The sequence below is a fragment of the Microtus ochrogaster genome, linkage group LG4 (genome assembly GCF_000317375.1).
Source record: "Microtus ochrogaster isolate Prairie Vole_2 linkage group LG4, MicOch1.0, whole genome shotgun sequence".
NCBI classification, from domain to species: Eukaryota; Metazoa; Chordata; class Mammalia; order Rodentia; family Cricetidae; genus Microtus; species Microtus ochrogaster.
This window is the reverse complement of record NC_022030.1, coordinates 56187387-56204671: the sequence shown is the minus strand read 5'-3', so window position 1 is coordinate 56204671 and position 17285 is coordinate 56187387. Positions and strand designations below refer to the sequence as shown.

The 17285-nt window shown below is 53.1% G+C and overlaps 1 protein-coding gene across 1 annotated transcript in view; it reads left to right on the top strand.

Annotated features, from left to right (window-relative positions):
- The window catches only part of Wnt10a (Wnt family member 10A), an 11818-nt gene extending 764 nt beyond the window's left edge, over nt 1-11054 (top strand). Inside the window, exons 2-4 of the mRNA XM_005361617.2 lie at nt 519-781; nt 7642-8021; nt 10042-11054. Coding sequence (XP_005361674.1) covers nt 519-781; nt 7642-8021; nt 10042-10539 — 1141 coding nt within the window. The 3' untranslated portion in view covers nt 10540-11054. The remainder of the gene's footprint in view (nt 1-518; nt 782-7641; nt 8022-10041) is intronic.
- Nucleotides 11055-17285: the final 6231 nt, after the last annotated feature.

The window sequence follows — 17285 nt, the reverse complement described above, 5'->3', positions numbered from 1 at the left end:
GTGTGTGTGTGTGTGTGTGTGTGTGAGTATGTGTGTGTGTTTCAGTAAGCTGGGTTGGGTAACCAGCAGTTTGCATAAATATATGTTTGACTAAGAGAGTTTATGGGCCAATGTGCAAGCATATGTGTGAATTTGTGTGTGTGTGTAACTGTCTGATTAAGTGTGTAAGTGGTAAGTGCCCTGGTTTTCTGCTTCCTCCATATGTGTGCAGAAGCATGTCTGAAACATGCCAGTTGCTGAAGCATGGCTTTGGGATAGGCTCCTGGGGCACCCTTTGAGGAATCTGTGCCTAGGAACGAACTTCTAAAATACTGAGTGCACATATTTACCTTCATGGGTGTGCAGCTGGGTGGATCGTGTTGGAGTGGATGGGGAGAGGCATGTATTCCTGGGCCCAAACTTAAGAACCAGGAGTTGGGGTAGAGTGATTATGGCCTGTGGGACAGAATGTGTGTTATTAAACAGGCCCTCACAGTCTCCCACAAAATGCTTATCCACCCCACCCCATATGCCTGCAGGTCAGCACCCAACGACATCCTGGGCCTCCGCCTACCCCCAGAGCCTGTGCTCAACGCCAACACAGTGTGCCTGACACTGCCCGGTCTGAGCCGGCGGCAGATGGAGGTGTGTGTGCGTCACCCTGACGTGGCTGCTTCAGCGATCCAGGGCATCCAGATCGCCATCCACGAGTGCCAACATCAGTTCCGGGACCAGCGCTGGAACTGCTCCAGCCTGGAGACTCGGAACAAAGTCCCCTACGAGAGCCCTATCTTCAGTAGAGGTAGCTGCTCCTCGGTCCAAACTCTTGCCCTTCCCCCTCAGGACCTGTACCCCAGAAGCTGTTAGCTATCTATAATGAACTCGCAAGGTGGCACCTCCTTAGACCCCTGTATCTGCAAGCCATGTTTGCTTTCTGGTCTTAGAAAAGTATCCAGAGTGGTGGGGGGTGGGGGTATGGGGGGGGCAGAAACAGGGGTCAGAAGCCTCTCTAACTGAGGCAGGCTCCATACCTGACCTCTAGACTATTGGTTTATCCCTCTCTGTTACATGCCTCAAGCTTCAGACTCAGAAAATATCCGTACCCCTTCCTCAATTTATGCTCGACTGGGTAAGCTTTGGTCAGGGTAAGGCTGGAGAGCCTGTGAGGGGAGAAGTGGAGAGAAAGAGAGAACTTCCTGTCACACAAGACAAGTAGGGAAGCCAGCCCGGTGAGTGGCCTGCACTCCTGCAGAAGCTCAGCCTGCTATGGATGATATAGACCAGTCTGGGTGTCATTCTCATCGTCCCCCCCAAAGCATTGGTGTGTGCCAGCTTGTGAACAGTGGCTCCTGCCAGGCAGGCCCAACAGCCTTGTTAACCCGTTTCCCCCAGTGCTCCGAGGAGCACTACCTGTTCTCTGTCCCCAATTCTGGATAACCCAAGCCCACGTGGACACTCCCTAGGAGGGCTAAACTCTGGGAGGCAGGTAGTTTGGTCACTTCCTTCAGCTCCCACTGACCTAGCTGAGGCCTTGAATCAGGTCTCTGCGGCCAGATTGCAGCTTGGGTTTGTCTAACTGGATACAGTTTCTTCTCTCAGCTACTTGTCAGGGCAATGAGAGGACCTGGTAGCCCTGGCTCCTTAGGGTTTGAGCGAGCAATTCTAGTTGGTTGTGGAGAAGGAGGGGCGTAACCTTAGTGCCTCTTCTGCGAGACCCAGGCTTTAATGTGCCCCAACTGCAGAAAGAACCTAATCAGGATCCCCCTCTTTCAGTAGAACCCATGTTTGCACCCCTTGGGCCCCTAAGTTAGGGGCCACCTCGTCCTCCCCTCTGCTCAGCCCCAGGCCGCTGCCCCGCCCCTGCGCGCTCCCTCCTGCCTCCCCCGCGCGCCTCGGGCGCTGTTTCTACCCGGCCGAGCCCAGCCCGACGCGTGTGGCGGCATGCAGCCGCGAACTAATCCCCGCGGGCCGCAGCAGACTGCTCTGCGCTGTTCTCTGTGAGCACCCCCCCCCCCACACACACCTTGCCCCGTGCTGTCCTTCTAGCCCCACACAGTCAGATTATTCCTTCCTGCCAGCTGGGAGCTGCTGCAAGTGACCCCCTGCCCGCAGGCCTGCTCCACTCCCACTGCACGACGTCACCACCCCACCACCCACTCCTCACTACCCGCGCTCGCTGACACCAAGTGGCAGACAGGCCTCAGCATCTTCCAGGCTCTGGCTGGGCCAGGCCGGTACTCACTGCTTTCGAACTACCTTCTGCCACCCGGTGGCTGCTGGGTCACCTACCCTCCCCACAGATGCATTTCTTACTGGGCTCCTGCTTCAACTTCTGCACAGTGGTGGCTCCTGCAGGCTTTGAGGGTCTTTCCCCTGCCACCACCAGAGAGATGAGCCAGGGCTAGCTCTTCAGTCCTCTCCTCGGCCTCGGCCTCGGTGATCCCCATTAGTCCTGTTGATCTCGCTAGCCTGAATCCAGGTGTCCCAATCAGGCTGCTGACACCTAGTGAAGGACCTGGGGTCTTTGAAGGTTAGGGGAGAGTTTGGAGCCGAGCGGGTTTGGCGCAGGGCCAGGTGCTCTGGGTTCACCTGCAGTTTAATAAGCAGGAGGTGAGCTGGGGGGACGGTGGGGAGAGAGGTTAGGGGTGGAGGGGGAGACTTGCCAGGGCTAGCCAGGGCGGGGCAGCACCTAGTGCTGAGAGGGGGCGGGACTGCGGCTCCAGGACTCCGTCAGCCAGCGGGGCAGGGCTTCTTTCCTTGGCCTAGGAACCCCGCCCTACCTCAGTGGATTCTGCCTCCCCCCCCCCCATCCGTTGCAACATCTCATTTCTACCTCTCCCTTCTTAGTGGGGACGGCTCTGGGCTTTTGGAAAGACAGTTGCCATCCTCCCAACCCCCTTTGCCTCATCATGGCCACGGAGCATGCCCTCCTATCTTGCTAGGTCCACCTTCCTTTGGGCTCATTTCATAATCCATTTCTAGGTCCTCTTCTCCAGGACTCGCTAAATTTGAATCCCACCAGGAGACTCTTGGTGGAGGCTAGCCCCTGGCTATCTAGTTTCTTCCTCTGTCTCATCGTGATCATTGTGGAGCCTGTCTACCTGGCTTGGGCTCTACACACACACACACACACACACACACACACACACACACACACCCCACATGCACACAGGCACACCGCTTTAATATAAGGGCTGACCCCTCTGATCTAGGCTGCTAAGAAAGTTCTTTTAAAACATACTCCGCTATACTTCATTTCAAGGACTGCTGAGGGTGAGTGTGTGTGCGCAGGGGGGCGGGGGTTCCTTAGGTTTTCTATGGCAATGTCACACTATGAGCAGATGGGTCTGAGGAAGGGAGGAGGGTAAAAGGTAGGAAGGGGACAAACCCAGGAATATAAACAGGCCTGCAGACTTGGGGGGGGGGAGGAATAAGGACAGGAACAGGAGTCTCCAAGGAGCTTGACAGAGTCAGGGGGAAAAAATGTTGTGAGAGGGCCTTAAAATCATGCTAACTTCTTTGCCCAGCCCTAAGGGCAACAATGATGTAAGTGACCAGGGCACTGGTACCCTCAGCATCTTGTACCATGAATGCAGACAGGCTGCTGACTGCCTGGGTGCTGGACATCACATCTGTTAGGGATGAACAGAGGACTCCTCCATCAGTCCCTCAGGAGGTGAGGACCAGGAGATTTGATTGTAGGAGGTTCAGGAGGCCTAGGCTTAAGTCCTAGCGTGCCATAAGTGAGAGGAACTAAAGGAGAGTGTGGTAGATTTGCAAAGCTGTCCCCGGAGCTGCCATGGTTAGGTGCTCCTGGGCCTAAGACCCAGCCACATTGGGAATGAATGGAAAGAAGGGGCCTGACATCCTTCTGCAAGCCAGGGTCCCAGCCCAGGAAAAACCAGCAGTATAAGTAGCCAGAGCCTGCAGTGCAACATTCTGTAGTGCAACATCCTAAAACATTGTTTCAGAGAGTATAGTTTTAAGACCAGGCATCTAGGGTCTGGGGAATGTAGTGGCACTTAGGGAAACTGAGGCACAGATAATCATATCTCGGGGTCATCTAAAGTCCTAGTATTTTGATGACATTCTAATAAATTAGCAAACATGTATTAAGCACTTAGTATATATTGGGCATTGTACTAAAACACGGTATCCATGGTTTAGGGTCCTCAAATGGTCCCCACTTGGTAGGTCCTATTATTATCGTTACAAATGAAGCGAAGAGAGGTTGGGTAATTTGCTGTTCGTGATACAGTTTATAAATGAGCAGGAGAGCCAGGACTCCTTGCAGTCCACCTGACTTTAGAGCTCCTGCCTAACCCTCTCCTGTATGCATTTGAACTACAAGATCAATGCCCACCAAACCCAGAGGTGAACTGTACTCCAAGTACTCCAAGAAGTAAACACACACACACCTATGTTTGAGTAAACACACCCACTCTGTATCATGCCTAAGTGTTCCCACATGCACAGCACACAGCACAGGACTCCCCCCCCCCCGCCCCGCCCCGCCATCCCAGCACCCCAGGCTTGGGAGCATGCATAGATGATTTGCAAGGAGCGAATGGGGACCAGACCTTTATTCTTTCTCCCTCCCTCTTTGACTTGAATGGGCAGAGCCTAAGCTTTTCTGGCCCTTCCTTGTTCCCACTGGCCCCTAAATCATCTTCCCTTCATACTCCCCTGTCCTCCAAGCCTACTCCCCCCGGCCCCCTTTCTGGCTGTTGGCTGTGGCCTATAGTAGCAGCTGACTCCACTTAGATGCTGGCAGTCTCTGTCCCAGATCAAAGGCAGGGCGGCTAATTGTGCATCGTAACAAGCCCCCCCCCCCCCCCGCTCCGGGCAGCCCAGCTGGCCATGGCCCCACCCTTTTCCCCCTCCAGCTGGCCAGATGGCACAGTGCCTGCATCTGCCCAGACAGTTGGGGCCAAGACCGAAACTGGGGCCCTGAATGGGAGCTGGGGCAGACCCAATGGGCAGGACTTCTCTGAGCATGGATGCTTAGAGCATAGAGTGGCCAGGCATGCCCTGGTCACCTCCACACGTGGCTGTGACAGCTGTCAAAGGCATGTAGTGGGGAGTCATCTTAAGTTGCATGGGGTTTAGAGTTCTCTAAGGTTGTGGGTTATATTTTTCTGGGTTCTTTCATGCCTGTCTTCACCAAAACCTTAAAGATGTAGTTGCCTCTGAATACCCTTCTGGACTCGATGCCAAGTCTGTACAGAGTCATAGGCCTGGAAATTGGGATATCTGGGTTTCCTTCTCAGCAGGAAGACTCAGCTGGAGCCCATGTCCCTAAGTAGAAAATTGGTGGCCCTGGAAGGTGAAAAGAGCTAAGTGGGGGCTTGCTTGGCTCCATAACCTCTGTAGCCTTGGGATGTCCCAGTTTGCATAGTGTGTGTGTGTGTGTGTGTGTGTGTGTGTGTGTGTGTGTTTGGTGGTGTGTGTTTTGGGGGTCAATGTTGAGGTCTAGACTGCCTCTGGAGGTCTGAGTATTGCCATGTGTCCTAGAGTAGACAAGTTGATGACTCTCCCAGCAATAAGACATGCTTAGAGCTCTGAAGATAAAAGGCAGGGGATAAATGCAGGGTGCATGTCCTGGAGTTTTGGGTCTACCCTTAGGCTCTACCCGCTCACAGCAGTTTCTGCTCCCCTGAAGCCTGTGCCAAGTTCCAGGAAGCCCTTTGAAGGCTGCAGATCAATCTTCATCCCTTCCTGTTTGGTCCTAGCTGTACTCCTTACAAAACAGAAAAATGTGACCAGGATGTCATGAGCTAGAGAGAGAAGATGAAGAGGTAGAATCTGCTTCGTAGACTTCCACTAATCCAAATGATTTGCTCTAGACATGGGTCATGAGCTGCTAGGCTCTGTCTTTGATCAGGGTGAAACAAAAAACAATGATGTAAAAAAATGTAGCAGAACTGAATGAGATCAGACAGCAAGAAGACTCCTAACTCAATAACGGCAATGTTTCTGTAGTATTTGTTATGAGTGTGACACCATTCCAAGTACTTCAAATGCAGTAACTTGTTCAATTCTTAGAGAAACAACTAGCGAGATAATGATAACACTCGTTTGCAGAGAGGGAAACTGAGGCACAAAGAGATTAAGTCTTTTGGCCCAGGACTTAGTTATTAACAACTAGTCAGTAGAAGATCCAAGATTGCAAACCTCGGCACTAATCAGAAATCAGATCTTAGCTGCTCAAAACCCATGAAATCTTTATTAACATTTGTCTGAGCACAAAGAGCTTTGAATGCAAAGAGTGAAGCTTAGGGCAGGAATGGGCTAGGGGTTATATATAGTCCCACATAGCCCTCTCTGGAGCTTATAAGGCCGCTGAGAGACCCGAGACTTTGTCCTCTGTCTTTGATGATGGAGTGGGAGGTTCCCGTCTGTTTCTTCTGAATCTCTGGTATCCTTCAAGGCCATCACCCTCCCGCCACATTCTGGGTTTCCTCTACAAGGATCTATGGCACAGATGGATTCTTCACCTTGTGAAGACAGTTCTTCTGGCTTCTTCCATTGCCTGCTCTCTTCAGAGTCCAGAGACTAGCCACAGGCTTGTACTAAAGCTGCTTCTAGCTAGTGCTTTCTCAGTGGGGAATAAGCAAGAAGTAGCCTGCAGGTCTGAGAGCTGGATCTACCTCTTGGAGTAGACCTCTCCTGGTACAGGTTCAGAGCTCTCTCAGGAGGTGGCTCGGGCTGGGGCACCCACAAAGAAAACAGTACAACAGGCACCAGGCCAGGTTAGCACATCCCAGGGCCCTGTGAGTGTCTCAATCAGAGAGAGTTTTTTTTGCCTCTTAAGCCTCTAATGAGAAGCAGAATCTGTCTTCCCACTCAGTTTGCAACCCTGCCTGTTACACGCCAGATGCCACTTAGGACACTGGGGTCACCTGCACCAGCTTCAGAAGTTATCAGCAGACCCAAGACACAATGAAGGCAGGGTGGCGGGGATATGAGAGGGTACTCACTTCTTTCAGTCAGGTCTTGTGTACCAGGATAAAAACCATCAGGAGGGAGAGGGTTCCAGACTGAATCTAAAGGGGGCACACTGCAGTCCACAGTCTGGGGTAGGACAGATGACCTTAGCCTGCTGCCCACTAGCATCTCCTGGGGGCTGGAATTCCATCACTTGTAATTTATTATTTGGGTTAAACTTCGCCTTCTTTCTCCAGGCTATTTTAAAATTGTAGATATCACCGTGAAAGGCAGTAGATTAAGTGCCTGATCTGAAAAACAATGTGTTTGCCGGGCACTTTCTGCCCTGGAGAAAAGATCTAGACATAGGAATCCCAAACCTGCTAAGGGGGTGTCAATGACAACGAGAAGGGAGTGCAATTCCTGCCCCCCATTCCTCTTACACTCCATTTGAATCTCATGGCGTGCTAGCAAGTCATCCACACCCAGCTATATCCTCAGTCGTTTCTACCATGTTTTCTTGGTCTCTTGCCTCAGGCTTTCTTTTTTTCTTCAATGGCTTATTTTTATCTTAGGTTCATTGGTATTTTGCTTGCGTGTACGTCTGTGTGAAGGTGTCAGATCCCTGAGGAACTGTTGCGAACTGCACATGGGTGCTGGGAATTGAACAGGGTTCTTTAGAAGAGCAGCCAGTGCTTTTAACCGCTGAGACATCTCTCCAAACCCTTGCCACAGGTTTTCGAGAGAGTGCTTTCGCCTACGCCATAGCAGCTGCTGGAGTGGTGCACGCAGTGTCCAACGCGTGCGCCCTGGGTAAACTACAGGCTTGTGGTTGCGACGCCTCCAGGCGTGGGGACGAAGAAGCCTTCCGTCGGAAGCTGCACCGTCTGCAGCTGGATGCGCTGCAGCGCGGTAAGGGCCTGAGCCACGGGGTCCCAGAACACCCTGCTCTGCCCCCTGCCAGCCCTGGCCTGCAGGACTCCTGGGAGTGGGGTGGCTGCAGTCCGGATGTGGGCTTCGGAGAACGCTTTTCCAAGGACTTTCTGGACTCCCGGGAGCCTCACAGAGACATCCATGCACGCATGAGACTCCACAACAACCGTGTCGGCAGGCAGGTGAGATTCACAGTCATGTTCCCACTGCTAAGCGGGCTCCGCCTCCGCTCGGGGTAGTTCCCCCTTCTAGGAATCACAGTATTTCCCCAGTTCAGTAACCTCACAGCCCTCTCTTAATTCAGCCAGCAAAATGCCATGGGGACCCCTTCTACTGTGCGCTGGAGCATCGCAGGGGGCCTAGCGGTGCAGAACAACTTGCTCCTCCCATTTTCTCTGCTGACCAACAGAGATCGGAGTAGGCAGGCATTCAGGACCGGGACTGCCACAGCCTCCTGCCCTGTAGAGGCAGAGCTTGAAGATCACCAATCATGTACCCCAGCCCTAAATGTCTCACAGCTCTTGAGCTGTGTCTTGAGCTTTCTGTTCAGTCTACCAGCAGGGAACTCTTGCCGACTGAGGACTTATTATGATAGCTTCCACCTTCTTTCTCCTTTTTCTGGAATGCTCACACTACCTTAAAGTTCCTTCGAGTAAAAGTGACACCACCAATAATAACACACACACATACACACAGAGAAGGGAGGAAAAGCATAGTAGATTGAATTGATCAAACCTTATTTATGCATTAGGAATTTGTCCTGAGCTATCAGCCTGCCTACTACTTACCCATGAAGTCAACATTCTTAATGACCCTGTGCTCAGGTATGGAAACCGAGGCACAGAATAACTGGGAGACTTGCCTGAGGTGGGACGTGGTAGCAGGCAGGCTCCATCCCCAGTCAATCTCCTGTCTCCATTCTTTTCCCTTCCTCCTCTTTACCCTTCTGCTCAGCCCTGGCTTCCTCTCCCTATACTCTTTTTCCCTTGGCCTCTGAGCCGGTTCCAATCCCTCCAGTTGATTCAGCCATTTCCATCTTGGCTTTGGGTGAAGGTGAACTGAGACATGGTTACCCTCAGGTCCCATGCAGCTCCCACCCAGCCTTATCCTGTGCGTGGGGCCCCTTTCCCAAGCTCCTGACACCACCCCAGCCCAGACCAACAGAGCCTCCTCCTTGTCCTTGTTAAAGTGGTTAATTAATGGCTGCAGCCTGTGGGAAGCAGATGTTCTGGAGCTGTTGGCCTAGGGAAGCTTGGGGGTGGGGTGGGGTGTGTGTGTGTGTGGGGGGGGTTCCCACATGGTGCTGACACCACAGGCTACACTTGTGGGCTATGCAGCCCTTCAGTACCCAAAGCAATAGGCTCCCTCGCTTATGGCCTTCGTGAGCAGCTGCGAAGACCCCAGATCCTTCATTGCATTCTTTAAAAGTCCTTGCAGTGGGGATTGTGGGAAATATGGGCAACTTCCAGTGGGGGTGTCTATAAGGGTTACACTAAGGGGTACTTTGGGGGGAGATTGTAGAACAAGTTGAGCACTGAGTGAGTGGCAAGTGGGTTTCCCTTCGAGACCTGGGAATTGGTCTGTTCCAATAGGGCTGACAACTTGACAATTGCCACAATTGCCTTGTCTGGGATCTGTTCTGCAGTCAGGGAATGCTTCAGCACCTGTGTCTCTCAGTGTGAAGAGAGTTGGAATAATGGCAGGAGGATGTCTCCTTAGCTGCTATCTTCTCCCCTCACCTGGTTCCCTGCAAAGAGCTGCGGGGCACAGCTGGGGGCTGGGTGGCAGTGGGAGGGGGCCTTTCCTCACTCACGACCTGGAGGGAGGCCAAAGGCTTTGGGGTTGGGAGGTAGGTGAGCAGGCACCTCCTTGCTCCAGGGAAAGGAGAGGGAATTTCCCTGAAGATTTAGGATCCCCAGGGCTCAGGAAGCAAGAACCCCCAAGCCCAAGGGCCCCCTTGCAGTTGCTAGAAAGGCTGGCGAGGAAGGAAGGAGCTCGAAGAAGGGAATTCCCCCAAAGCCTAGCCAGATGGGAGGTGGGTGGGAGGGGTGCAGGAGAGCCTGAAAAAGTTCTGAGCTCCAGATTCAGACCTCAGTATTTGCTTCTGTACAATGGGAGCCGGTTTCCAGCCCCTGTGGCCGGGGGAGGGTTGAGACACTGGATGCTAGCTAGTCTAATCCCTCTCGGTTCCTCTCTCTGTAGGCGGTGATGGAGAACATGCGGCGAAAGTGCAAGTGCCATGGCACCTCAGGCAGCTGCCAGCTAAAGACGTGCTGGCAGGTGACGCCTGAGTTTCGAGCAGTGGGGGCGCTGCTGCGCAATCGCTTCCACCGCGCCACGCTCATCCGGCCGCACAACCGCAACGGTGGCCAGTTGGAGGCCGGCCCCGCGGGGGCACCCTCGCCAGCTCCCGGCACGTCAGGGCTGCGCCGAAGGGCCAGCCACTCCGACCTGGTCTACTTTGAGAAATCGCCCGACTTCTGCGAGCGCGAGCCGCGTCTGGACTCGGCGGGCACGGTGGGCCGCCTGTGCAATAAGAGCAGCTCGGGCCCGGACGGCTGCGGCAGCATGTGCTGTGGCCGCGGCCACAACATCCTGCGCCAGACGCGCAGTGAGCGCTGCCACTGCCGTTTCCACTGGTGCTGTTTCGTGGTCTGCGAAGAATGCCGAATCACCGAGTGGGTCAGCGTCTGCAAGTGAGCCGACCCAGGCTCCTCTGGGTCTCAGGAAAGCTTCTCCACCAGGTGCCTGGCTTCTGTTGCTAGCGATCTGGGCCAGGCAGCAGCATCTTTGGCTTCTGAGAGAGGTGGTTGGCTCTTTCTGCTCTCAGGATCTGCAATCACTAAACGGTCCGGACCTGACTGACACCCACTCTGTGGGTTCCCCTCTTTCAGCTCCTAGCTCAGACAGCTGGGGGTGATGTTGGAGACTGCCCCACACCCTAGGATATGTCACCAAAGCAGCCCAGCCTGACAGACCTATCTCCTGTCATCTTTTCTCCCCTTCTCCACTGAAGCTGACGCGCGCGCCTGGCAAGGGGAGAAAACAAAAATGAAGAAACACGCAAAATCAGGCTGAAGTGATCCTATAAAGGCCCCAGACACCCTCCTGTGAAGGCTTCTGCCCCTATCGTTCATTTAACAGATATTTATTTTGCACTCTTTGTGGCACTCTCTGGGGGAAAGAGAAGCCTTCTGGAGTTTACAGGCTTACTAAGGGAGGTGACAATAAACCAGTAAACACACAAACAAGGCTATGGGGAAATTTAAGCATGGCACTGGGTATACCCTGATTTGTGAGGAATGGGGCCCTTTCCGCCAAAACTAGCAGCCAGGGAGATTTCTGAGTTGTGATATATACAAGCTGAGACCTGCAAGGTGAGAAAGAGTCAGTCATACAGAGACGGGGAAGGGCTTTGCAGAAGGGGACAGGGACCCAAAGCTCTGAGGGGAGAGAGACCTCCACCTGTTGGAGGAGCAGCCGAGCAGCCTCTGTGTTTGGAGAATAGAAATCAAAAGGTGATAGGAGAGGCTGGAGATTGGGGCAGCTGGGCAGGAACTGGGCTTTATTTAAGAAGAATCTGCAGAGAAGCAAGAAGTCTTAAGCAGTTGTAGTTTGATTCTCTTATGGGGGTCTGGCTGAAATGGAGACCAGCTGATAGCCAGAAAGCTGGTTACGGGTTACAGGGGACTAATACCTAGCCGGAGCCTGGACTGGATGACAGCAGTCGGGGTGTCTCTAAGGAATGGGATCCAGGGATCCTGAGCCCTCCGTGCCAGAACTCTAACCGCCCACTTTGTGCCTGAGCCCTTTGCCACAAGCCAGGACGAGTGGCTGTGCCCAGCAGCACCCGGCAGCAGAGACAGGCGGCACTCTGGGAAGAGTAATCCTGGGCAAGACCCAGCTCAGCCCAGCCTAGTGCCCCAGGGAGCAGGTGGGGCCAGGAGGTGCGGCTGGGAATAGGGTGGTGGGGGAGGGTGACAGACTCTGTAGTCCAGGCAGGGAAGCTGGGGGAGGGTAGGCAGCCTTCCTGAGCCCCCCATTGAGCCACAGCTCCAGGGGTCACGTAGCAGAGGTTAAAACGCCTCCTTGATTTTATGCTCCCACCAGGACACTCCTGAGCTGGAATTTGGGTTCATGCTTGTATTCACTTAGGCTCAAGTCTGGAGACTTTCTAGAACAGTTTATCTACCGTATCTAGGCCCACTGTTCCGTCCGTGACCTTGCTGGGTACCCCCATTTATCATCCAATGGCGTCCATTTTGACAAACCAAGCAGGGGGGGAGTCCTGTTCAAAAGGCCAGTTTACACAGACACCCCCCCCCTTTTCCTTGTCCTTATACCTTGAGGAGGTGACTCTGGAACATTCTCCTTTTGGCCCTCCAGTTGGGAGACTGGGCCCACTAGGTAGCTCCTGGCTCCCTGACCTCTAACTGCAGCGTTCCAGCAGCTCCTAGGCATGCCCACGGACATCAGGACCTCCCAAGTGCCCAGTTCTGCTGCCTCGGTGGAGAAGGGGGGATTCTCAACCATGCCCCCCCCAAACAGCCCCACAGGCAGGTGGGTGAGTGTCTCTGGGGGAGGAGGGGTAGGCAGGAGCAGGCAGACAGACACACCTGCCTCATTCCTTTCCTCTTGTTCATCCTGGAGAGGACTGTAGGGGCTGGGTTCCCCCTTCTTCCCTCCCAGCCTGAGGAGGAAGAGACGTGTGCAGGGGAAATTGGAGGATGGAGGGATAGTCTCAGGTCCAGTAGCATCCACTACAGCATTAGCCTTGACCTCTACCTTTCAGAGGTTGTGGAAGGAGACTGGAAGTGATCGTTACAGGATGGAGTTTGGGAATAAGGTGGAACAGCAGCATGCTGCCTGGTCTGAGAGGAGGGCTGAACGGGGCAGGGGAGGGACACTGAGCTATGAGGGAGTTCCAGTGGCAGAGTTGGATGTATGCTAGTGTGACCTGCGAAGTTGGGAAAGGGACAATGTTATTTTCCGCTAAGTTACCACTCAGTCTCACTGGTCTGGATCAGAAGCTGAGTCCTGGGACCGAGGCTGGGTCCCATAACAGCAGAGTGCCCCAAGGGACTCCATAAGGGCCTTCAAGGGAGGGGGTAAAGGTGATGGAGGTGGGAAGGTGCATGCTTGGCTTATGTACACTGTCTGAAGGTGCCGTGGGAATGATAGCAGGTGGGAAATACTTGGAAATGGGCTGAAATGAACGTAAGTTTAGGGAGAAGGTGGGCTGGAGAACTTGGGTCTCACCGGAGGTGACCAGGGATCATTCCAAGGAAGAAAAGACCTCCCTTGTGCCCCTACACCTTTGACCTTTGACCTGAGGAAACAATAGATCATTTCAAGGGCAGTATTAAGTGGGGTCTATCATCCCCAAAAGAGGGAGGTAGGGAGCTAACAGCAAATGAGTCTGGTGGACTGAAGGGGACAGTGCTGGGGTTAACGGTCTGGAAGAAACAGCTGGCTGGAGTGTGATGAGAACCCAAGCATCTGGCTTTTCAGTTGCCCAAGGGGACCTAAAGGGGAAGGGCATTCAAAGACCAGCTTGCCAGCTGCAGAGTACCTGGGTGAGAAGCGAGGTCAAGGCCATCCGTCATTCCGGAGCTCCCTCCCTTTCCCTCTCCATTTTCTGAATTAACGCGCCCCCAGCTAGCCTCTGGCAGGGGGCCTTCCACTCTGGAGAGTGGCCAGGCCCCAGCCTCAGCACCCCCCCTCCTCCCTCCCCACCCCCCTCTCATGTGGTTGCCGGCAGCTGCTTGCGGTCGCCCCATCCCTTGCGCTCAAGGCACGGGGACTTTCCAACAGGGGAAAAAATGAGTTAATGAGAGTGGGAGCCGGGGGCGGGAGGGACAGGTCCCTGTAATCACAGCTCCACTGTGGGGCCTGCGTACCTCCTGGTCCTTCCCCAGCTTCCGGCTGCCAGCACCCGCCTTGGCTTTCTGCTGGGGGAGGGGGACAGGTTGGCGACACGGAGATCCCTTTTCAGATGCCAAGCTCTCTAGGACCCTTGAGCTGCCTTTTTTTTTTCTGTACATCTGAGGACAGAACCTGGGACACCCCATGATCCCTCTTTGATACAATCCAGAGTCCTTTGCTGGTGAATTAGAAGAGTAAGGGGTACCGAAGAGAACCCTTTGCTGTTTCGAGACTGCGTACTGCGCAATGTCCCCGGTTGCTATGGCAACCAGGGCAGCCGAGGCGTGTCCCCGGGCCTGGGAGGTACCCCCCTTTCTCGCCGCCCGCGGGGCCAGGCCCCGCTGCTGTGGTGCGCGGGGGTGGGGGGTGTGCCGTTACCATGGCAAGGGTGAGCTAGGAGGGCACATTCTTCCCCAGGGTGGGAGCGCCCTGGGGACACGAGAAGGGGGGTGACGGGGGCGGCAGAAAGGGGAGCAGAGGATGGTCAGAACAAGGGAGGAGTCTCGGACAAGATCAGCTAGGATTTCTGAGGTTGGGGCGGGAGAGTTTGGAATCTGTCCTCTCCCCTACTCCAGCTCTTCTGAGGTGTCCCTCTCATTCTCCTGCACACTTCTTGGGGTTCACAGCCTCTATTTCTAAGAAAGGGACTTCCAATAACCAACCAAAACCCCTTTTGGCTATTCCATGTCCGATCCATGGAACTAAGAGGCCCGTCCCACTCCCTTCCCAGTAGCGTTGAAGCCCGTACTGCTAGCCACTGCCCTGAAATTAAGGCCCTTGCTGGTCCCTGTGCCACCCGCCTAGGCTTCTGCCTGACCCTGTCCGCTGCCAATTGCAGCTTTGCCCAGCAGGATTACCTAGGAGACCCAGGAGAGGCCAGGGGTTTGGAACAGCAGGCAAATAAAGACGGGGGTGTCCTTGACCCCCCCAGGGTCCTCATCTAGAATTTTAGGCTCCTCCCCCTCCCCTCTCCTCCCCTCCCCTCTCCTCTCCTCTCTCCTCTCTCCTCCCTCTCTCTCTCTGTTGCAATGTCTGGGGTCCAAGGCTGTGTGTACTTAAAAAGTTCAAGGCCCTTAAGGCCTATTCTTTTTTCCACCGCAGGCTGCCGCGTGGGTCTCCTCTGGCTCCACGCCCTGACCGATGGACTCAGCTTGGTCTTGCTGAGCCAAACACAGGGCAGCCTCCAGCAAGTAACTGATGTTCTGTGGAAGTCACAAAACGGCGCCCCCTTTGGGCAAGAGGGTTCCCCTTTTCTGTCTGGGAAGGAAAACAATCAGGGAATCTACAGAGGATCGACATTGGAGCGTATTGCCACCACCCTGTCCCCTGCCTGATCTTTCCTGCGGGTTAGTCTGCGAGGGCTCGAGTAAAGCTTCGCGCCTCCCGCAGTCCAGCTACTCACATCTGGCGGGCAGCTGGGAACCGCCCACCACAAACTACTGAGGACACGGCGCCCTCTGTTGGTGCTGAGTGGTGACGCACCGGGGCCTGTGCCGTGTGCCTTTGCGGCAGAGGATCCAGGGTTTCGCTCCTGATCTGTGGGACTCGGGTTCCACTCATTCCACGTCCTTTGCTTGCGTTAAAACCCTACCCTCGCCGGGCGGTGGTGGCGCACGCCTTTAATCCCAGCACTCGGGAGGTAGAGGCAGGCGGATCTCTGTGAGTTCGAGACCAGCCTGGTCTACAAAAGCTAGTTCCAGGACAGGCTTCCAAAATCACAGAGAAACCCTTTCTCGAAAAACAAAAACAACAACAACAAAAAAAAAAAACAAAACAAAACAAAAAAAAAACCCTACCCTCTGGCTCTCGTAGCTCCAAAGTCGTACTCAACGGGCCTTTAGCTTCCTGCCCGTCACGACCGTTTTTGCTGATCCTCTGTTCTGCTCGCACGTGTGCCTAAAACTCAGTCTAGTGACCTAGCTTCTTGGGACTTCACAAGGTCACAAGCTCTGACTTCAGGTTCTGAGATCCATGTGATCCATGTCCCACGATCACTCCGGGCTTAACGTAAAAGTCCTAAATCAGGAACATGGTTGCATAATTAATATACATTTACTCAATGGAATTCCTTGCTGTGTCCTTTAAAATGGGGTGGTTGAAGAATATTTAGTGTCTGTCATTTAGTGATTTAATATTTGCTCTATACAGGGAAAGGATATATTAACAAAAATTAGCACGGGGGGGCTGGAGAGATGGCTCAGCGGTTAAGAGCATTGCCTGTTCTTCCAAAGGTCCTGAGTTCAGTTCCCAGCAACCACATGGTGGCCCACAACCATCTGTAATGAGGTCTGATACCCTCTTCTGGCTAACTGTATAAGTAATAAATAAAAAAAAAATTAGCACGGGACAAGGTTGCTCTTGTGAGAAAATCCGACAGGCATCCAAGAGCCGAATTATTTTGGATGAGGAATTCTAAGTGGCTTAAAATTTGTTCACGTTTATATGCATTTTTCATTTGCGTTAAATGAGCCTATTTTATTTGATCATATGATCACAGTAATGATTCCATATACTGAATGCTTTGATCCAAAAGTCAGAATCGCATTATAGTTTTCAAAAGGTGGTAAAATACTCTAGAGGTAGAGGCAGGTAGAGATCTATGAGTTCGAGGCTGGCTGGTTTAAATAGCTATACAAGCTTAGGTCAGCCAACACTACATAGAGAGATCTTATTTAAAAAAATAAGGGGGGGTTAAAACTTTAAAAAATGAATTATCTGTGTGTGCAGTGGCCCACAGAGTCAGAAGGGCATCAGTTCCTAGAAGCTGGAGTTACAGGCACTTGCAACCTGCCCAGCACGATGCTGGGACCCAAACCCAGATCCTCTGGAAGAGAAGAACTTGCTCCTAACAACTGAGATCTCCAGTCTCACATCGTGTTATCAGAATATGCCAGATTGTGAAAAGAGTCCTTGTAAAACTAGGAATTGGGAGACTGGGACTTTTAATAAGAGCTAGTATGTCCCACCTGGTGGCGGTGGTGACGCGTGCCTTAGGAGGCAGAAGTTCAAGGCCAGCCTGGTCTACAGGGTGAGTTCCAGCACAGCCAGGGCTGTTACACAGATAAACCCTATCTTGAAAAACAACCAACCAAACAACCAACCAACCAACACACACACACAAAAAAAACTATTGTGATTATGTTATTGGGATTTTCTTTTAAAAATCCAAAAGTTTGTGGGCCTGGAAAGGTGACTCAGCAGTTCAGAGAACACTGGCTGCTCTTGCAGAGGACCTGGGTTCAGTCCCTAGAACCCACACAACCAACTCTAACTCCATTCCAGGGGATCTGACACTCTGTTTCAGCCTCTTTGGGTCCCAGACATGAACATGGTAAATATACATACATGCAATCAAAATATTTATACACATAAAATTTTAAAAAATCTAATTTGTGTGTGTGTGTGTTTTGGATGGGGTTTCTCTGTGTATCCTTGACTATTCCGGGTCTCAATCTGTAGACCAGGCTGGCCTTGAACTCAAAGACCCACCTGCCTCTGCCTTCCTATTTCTGGGATTAAAG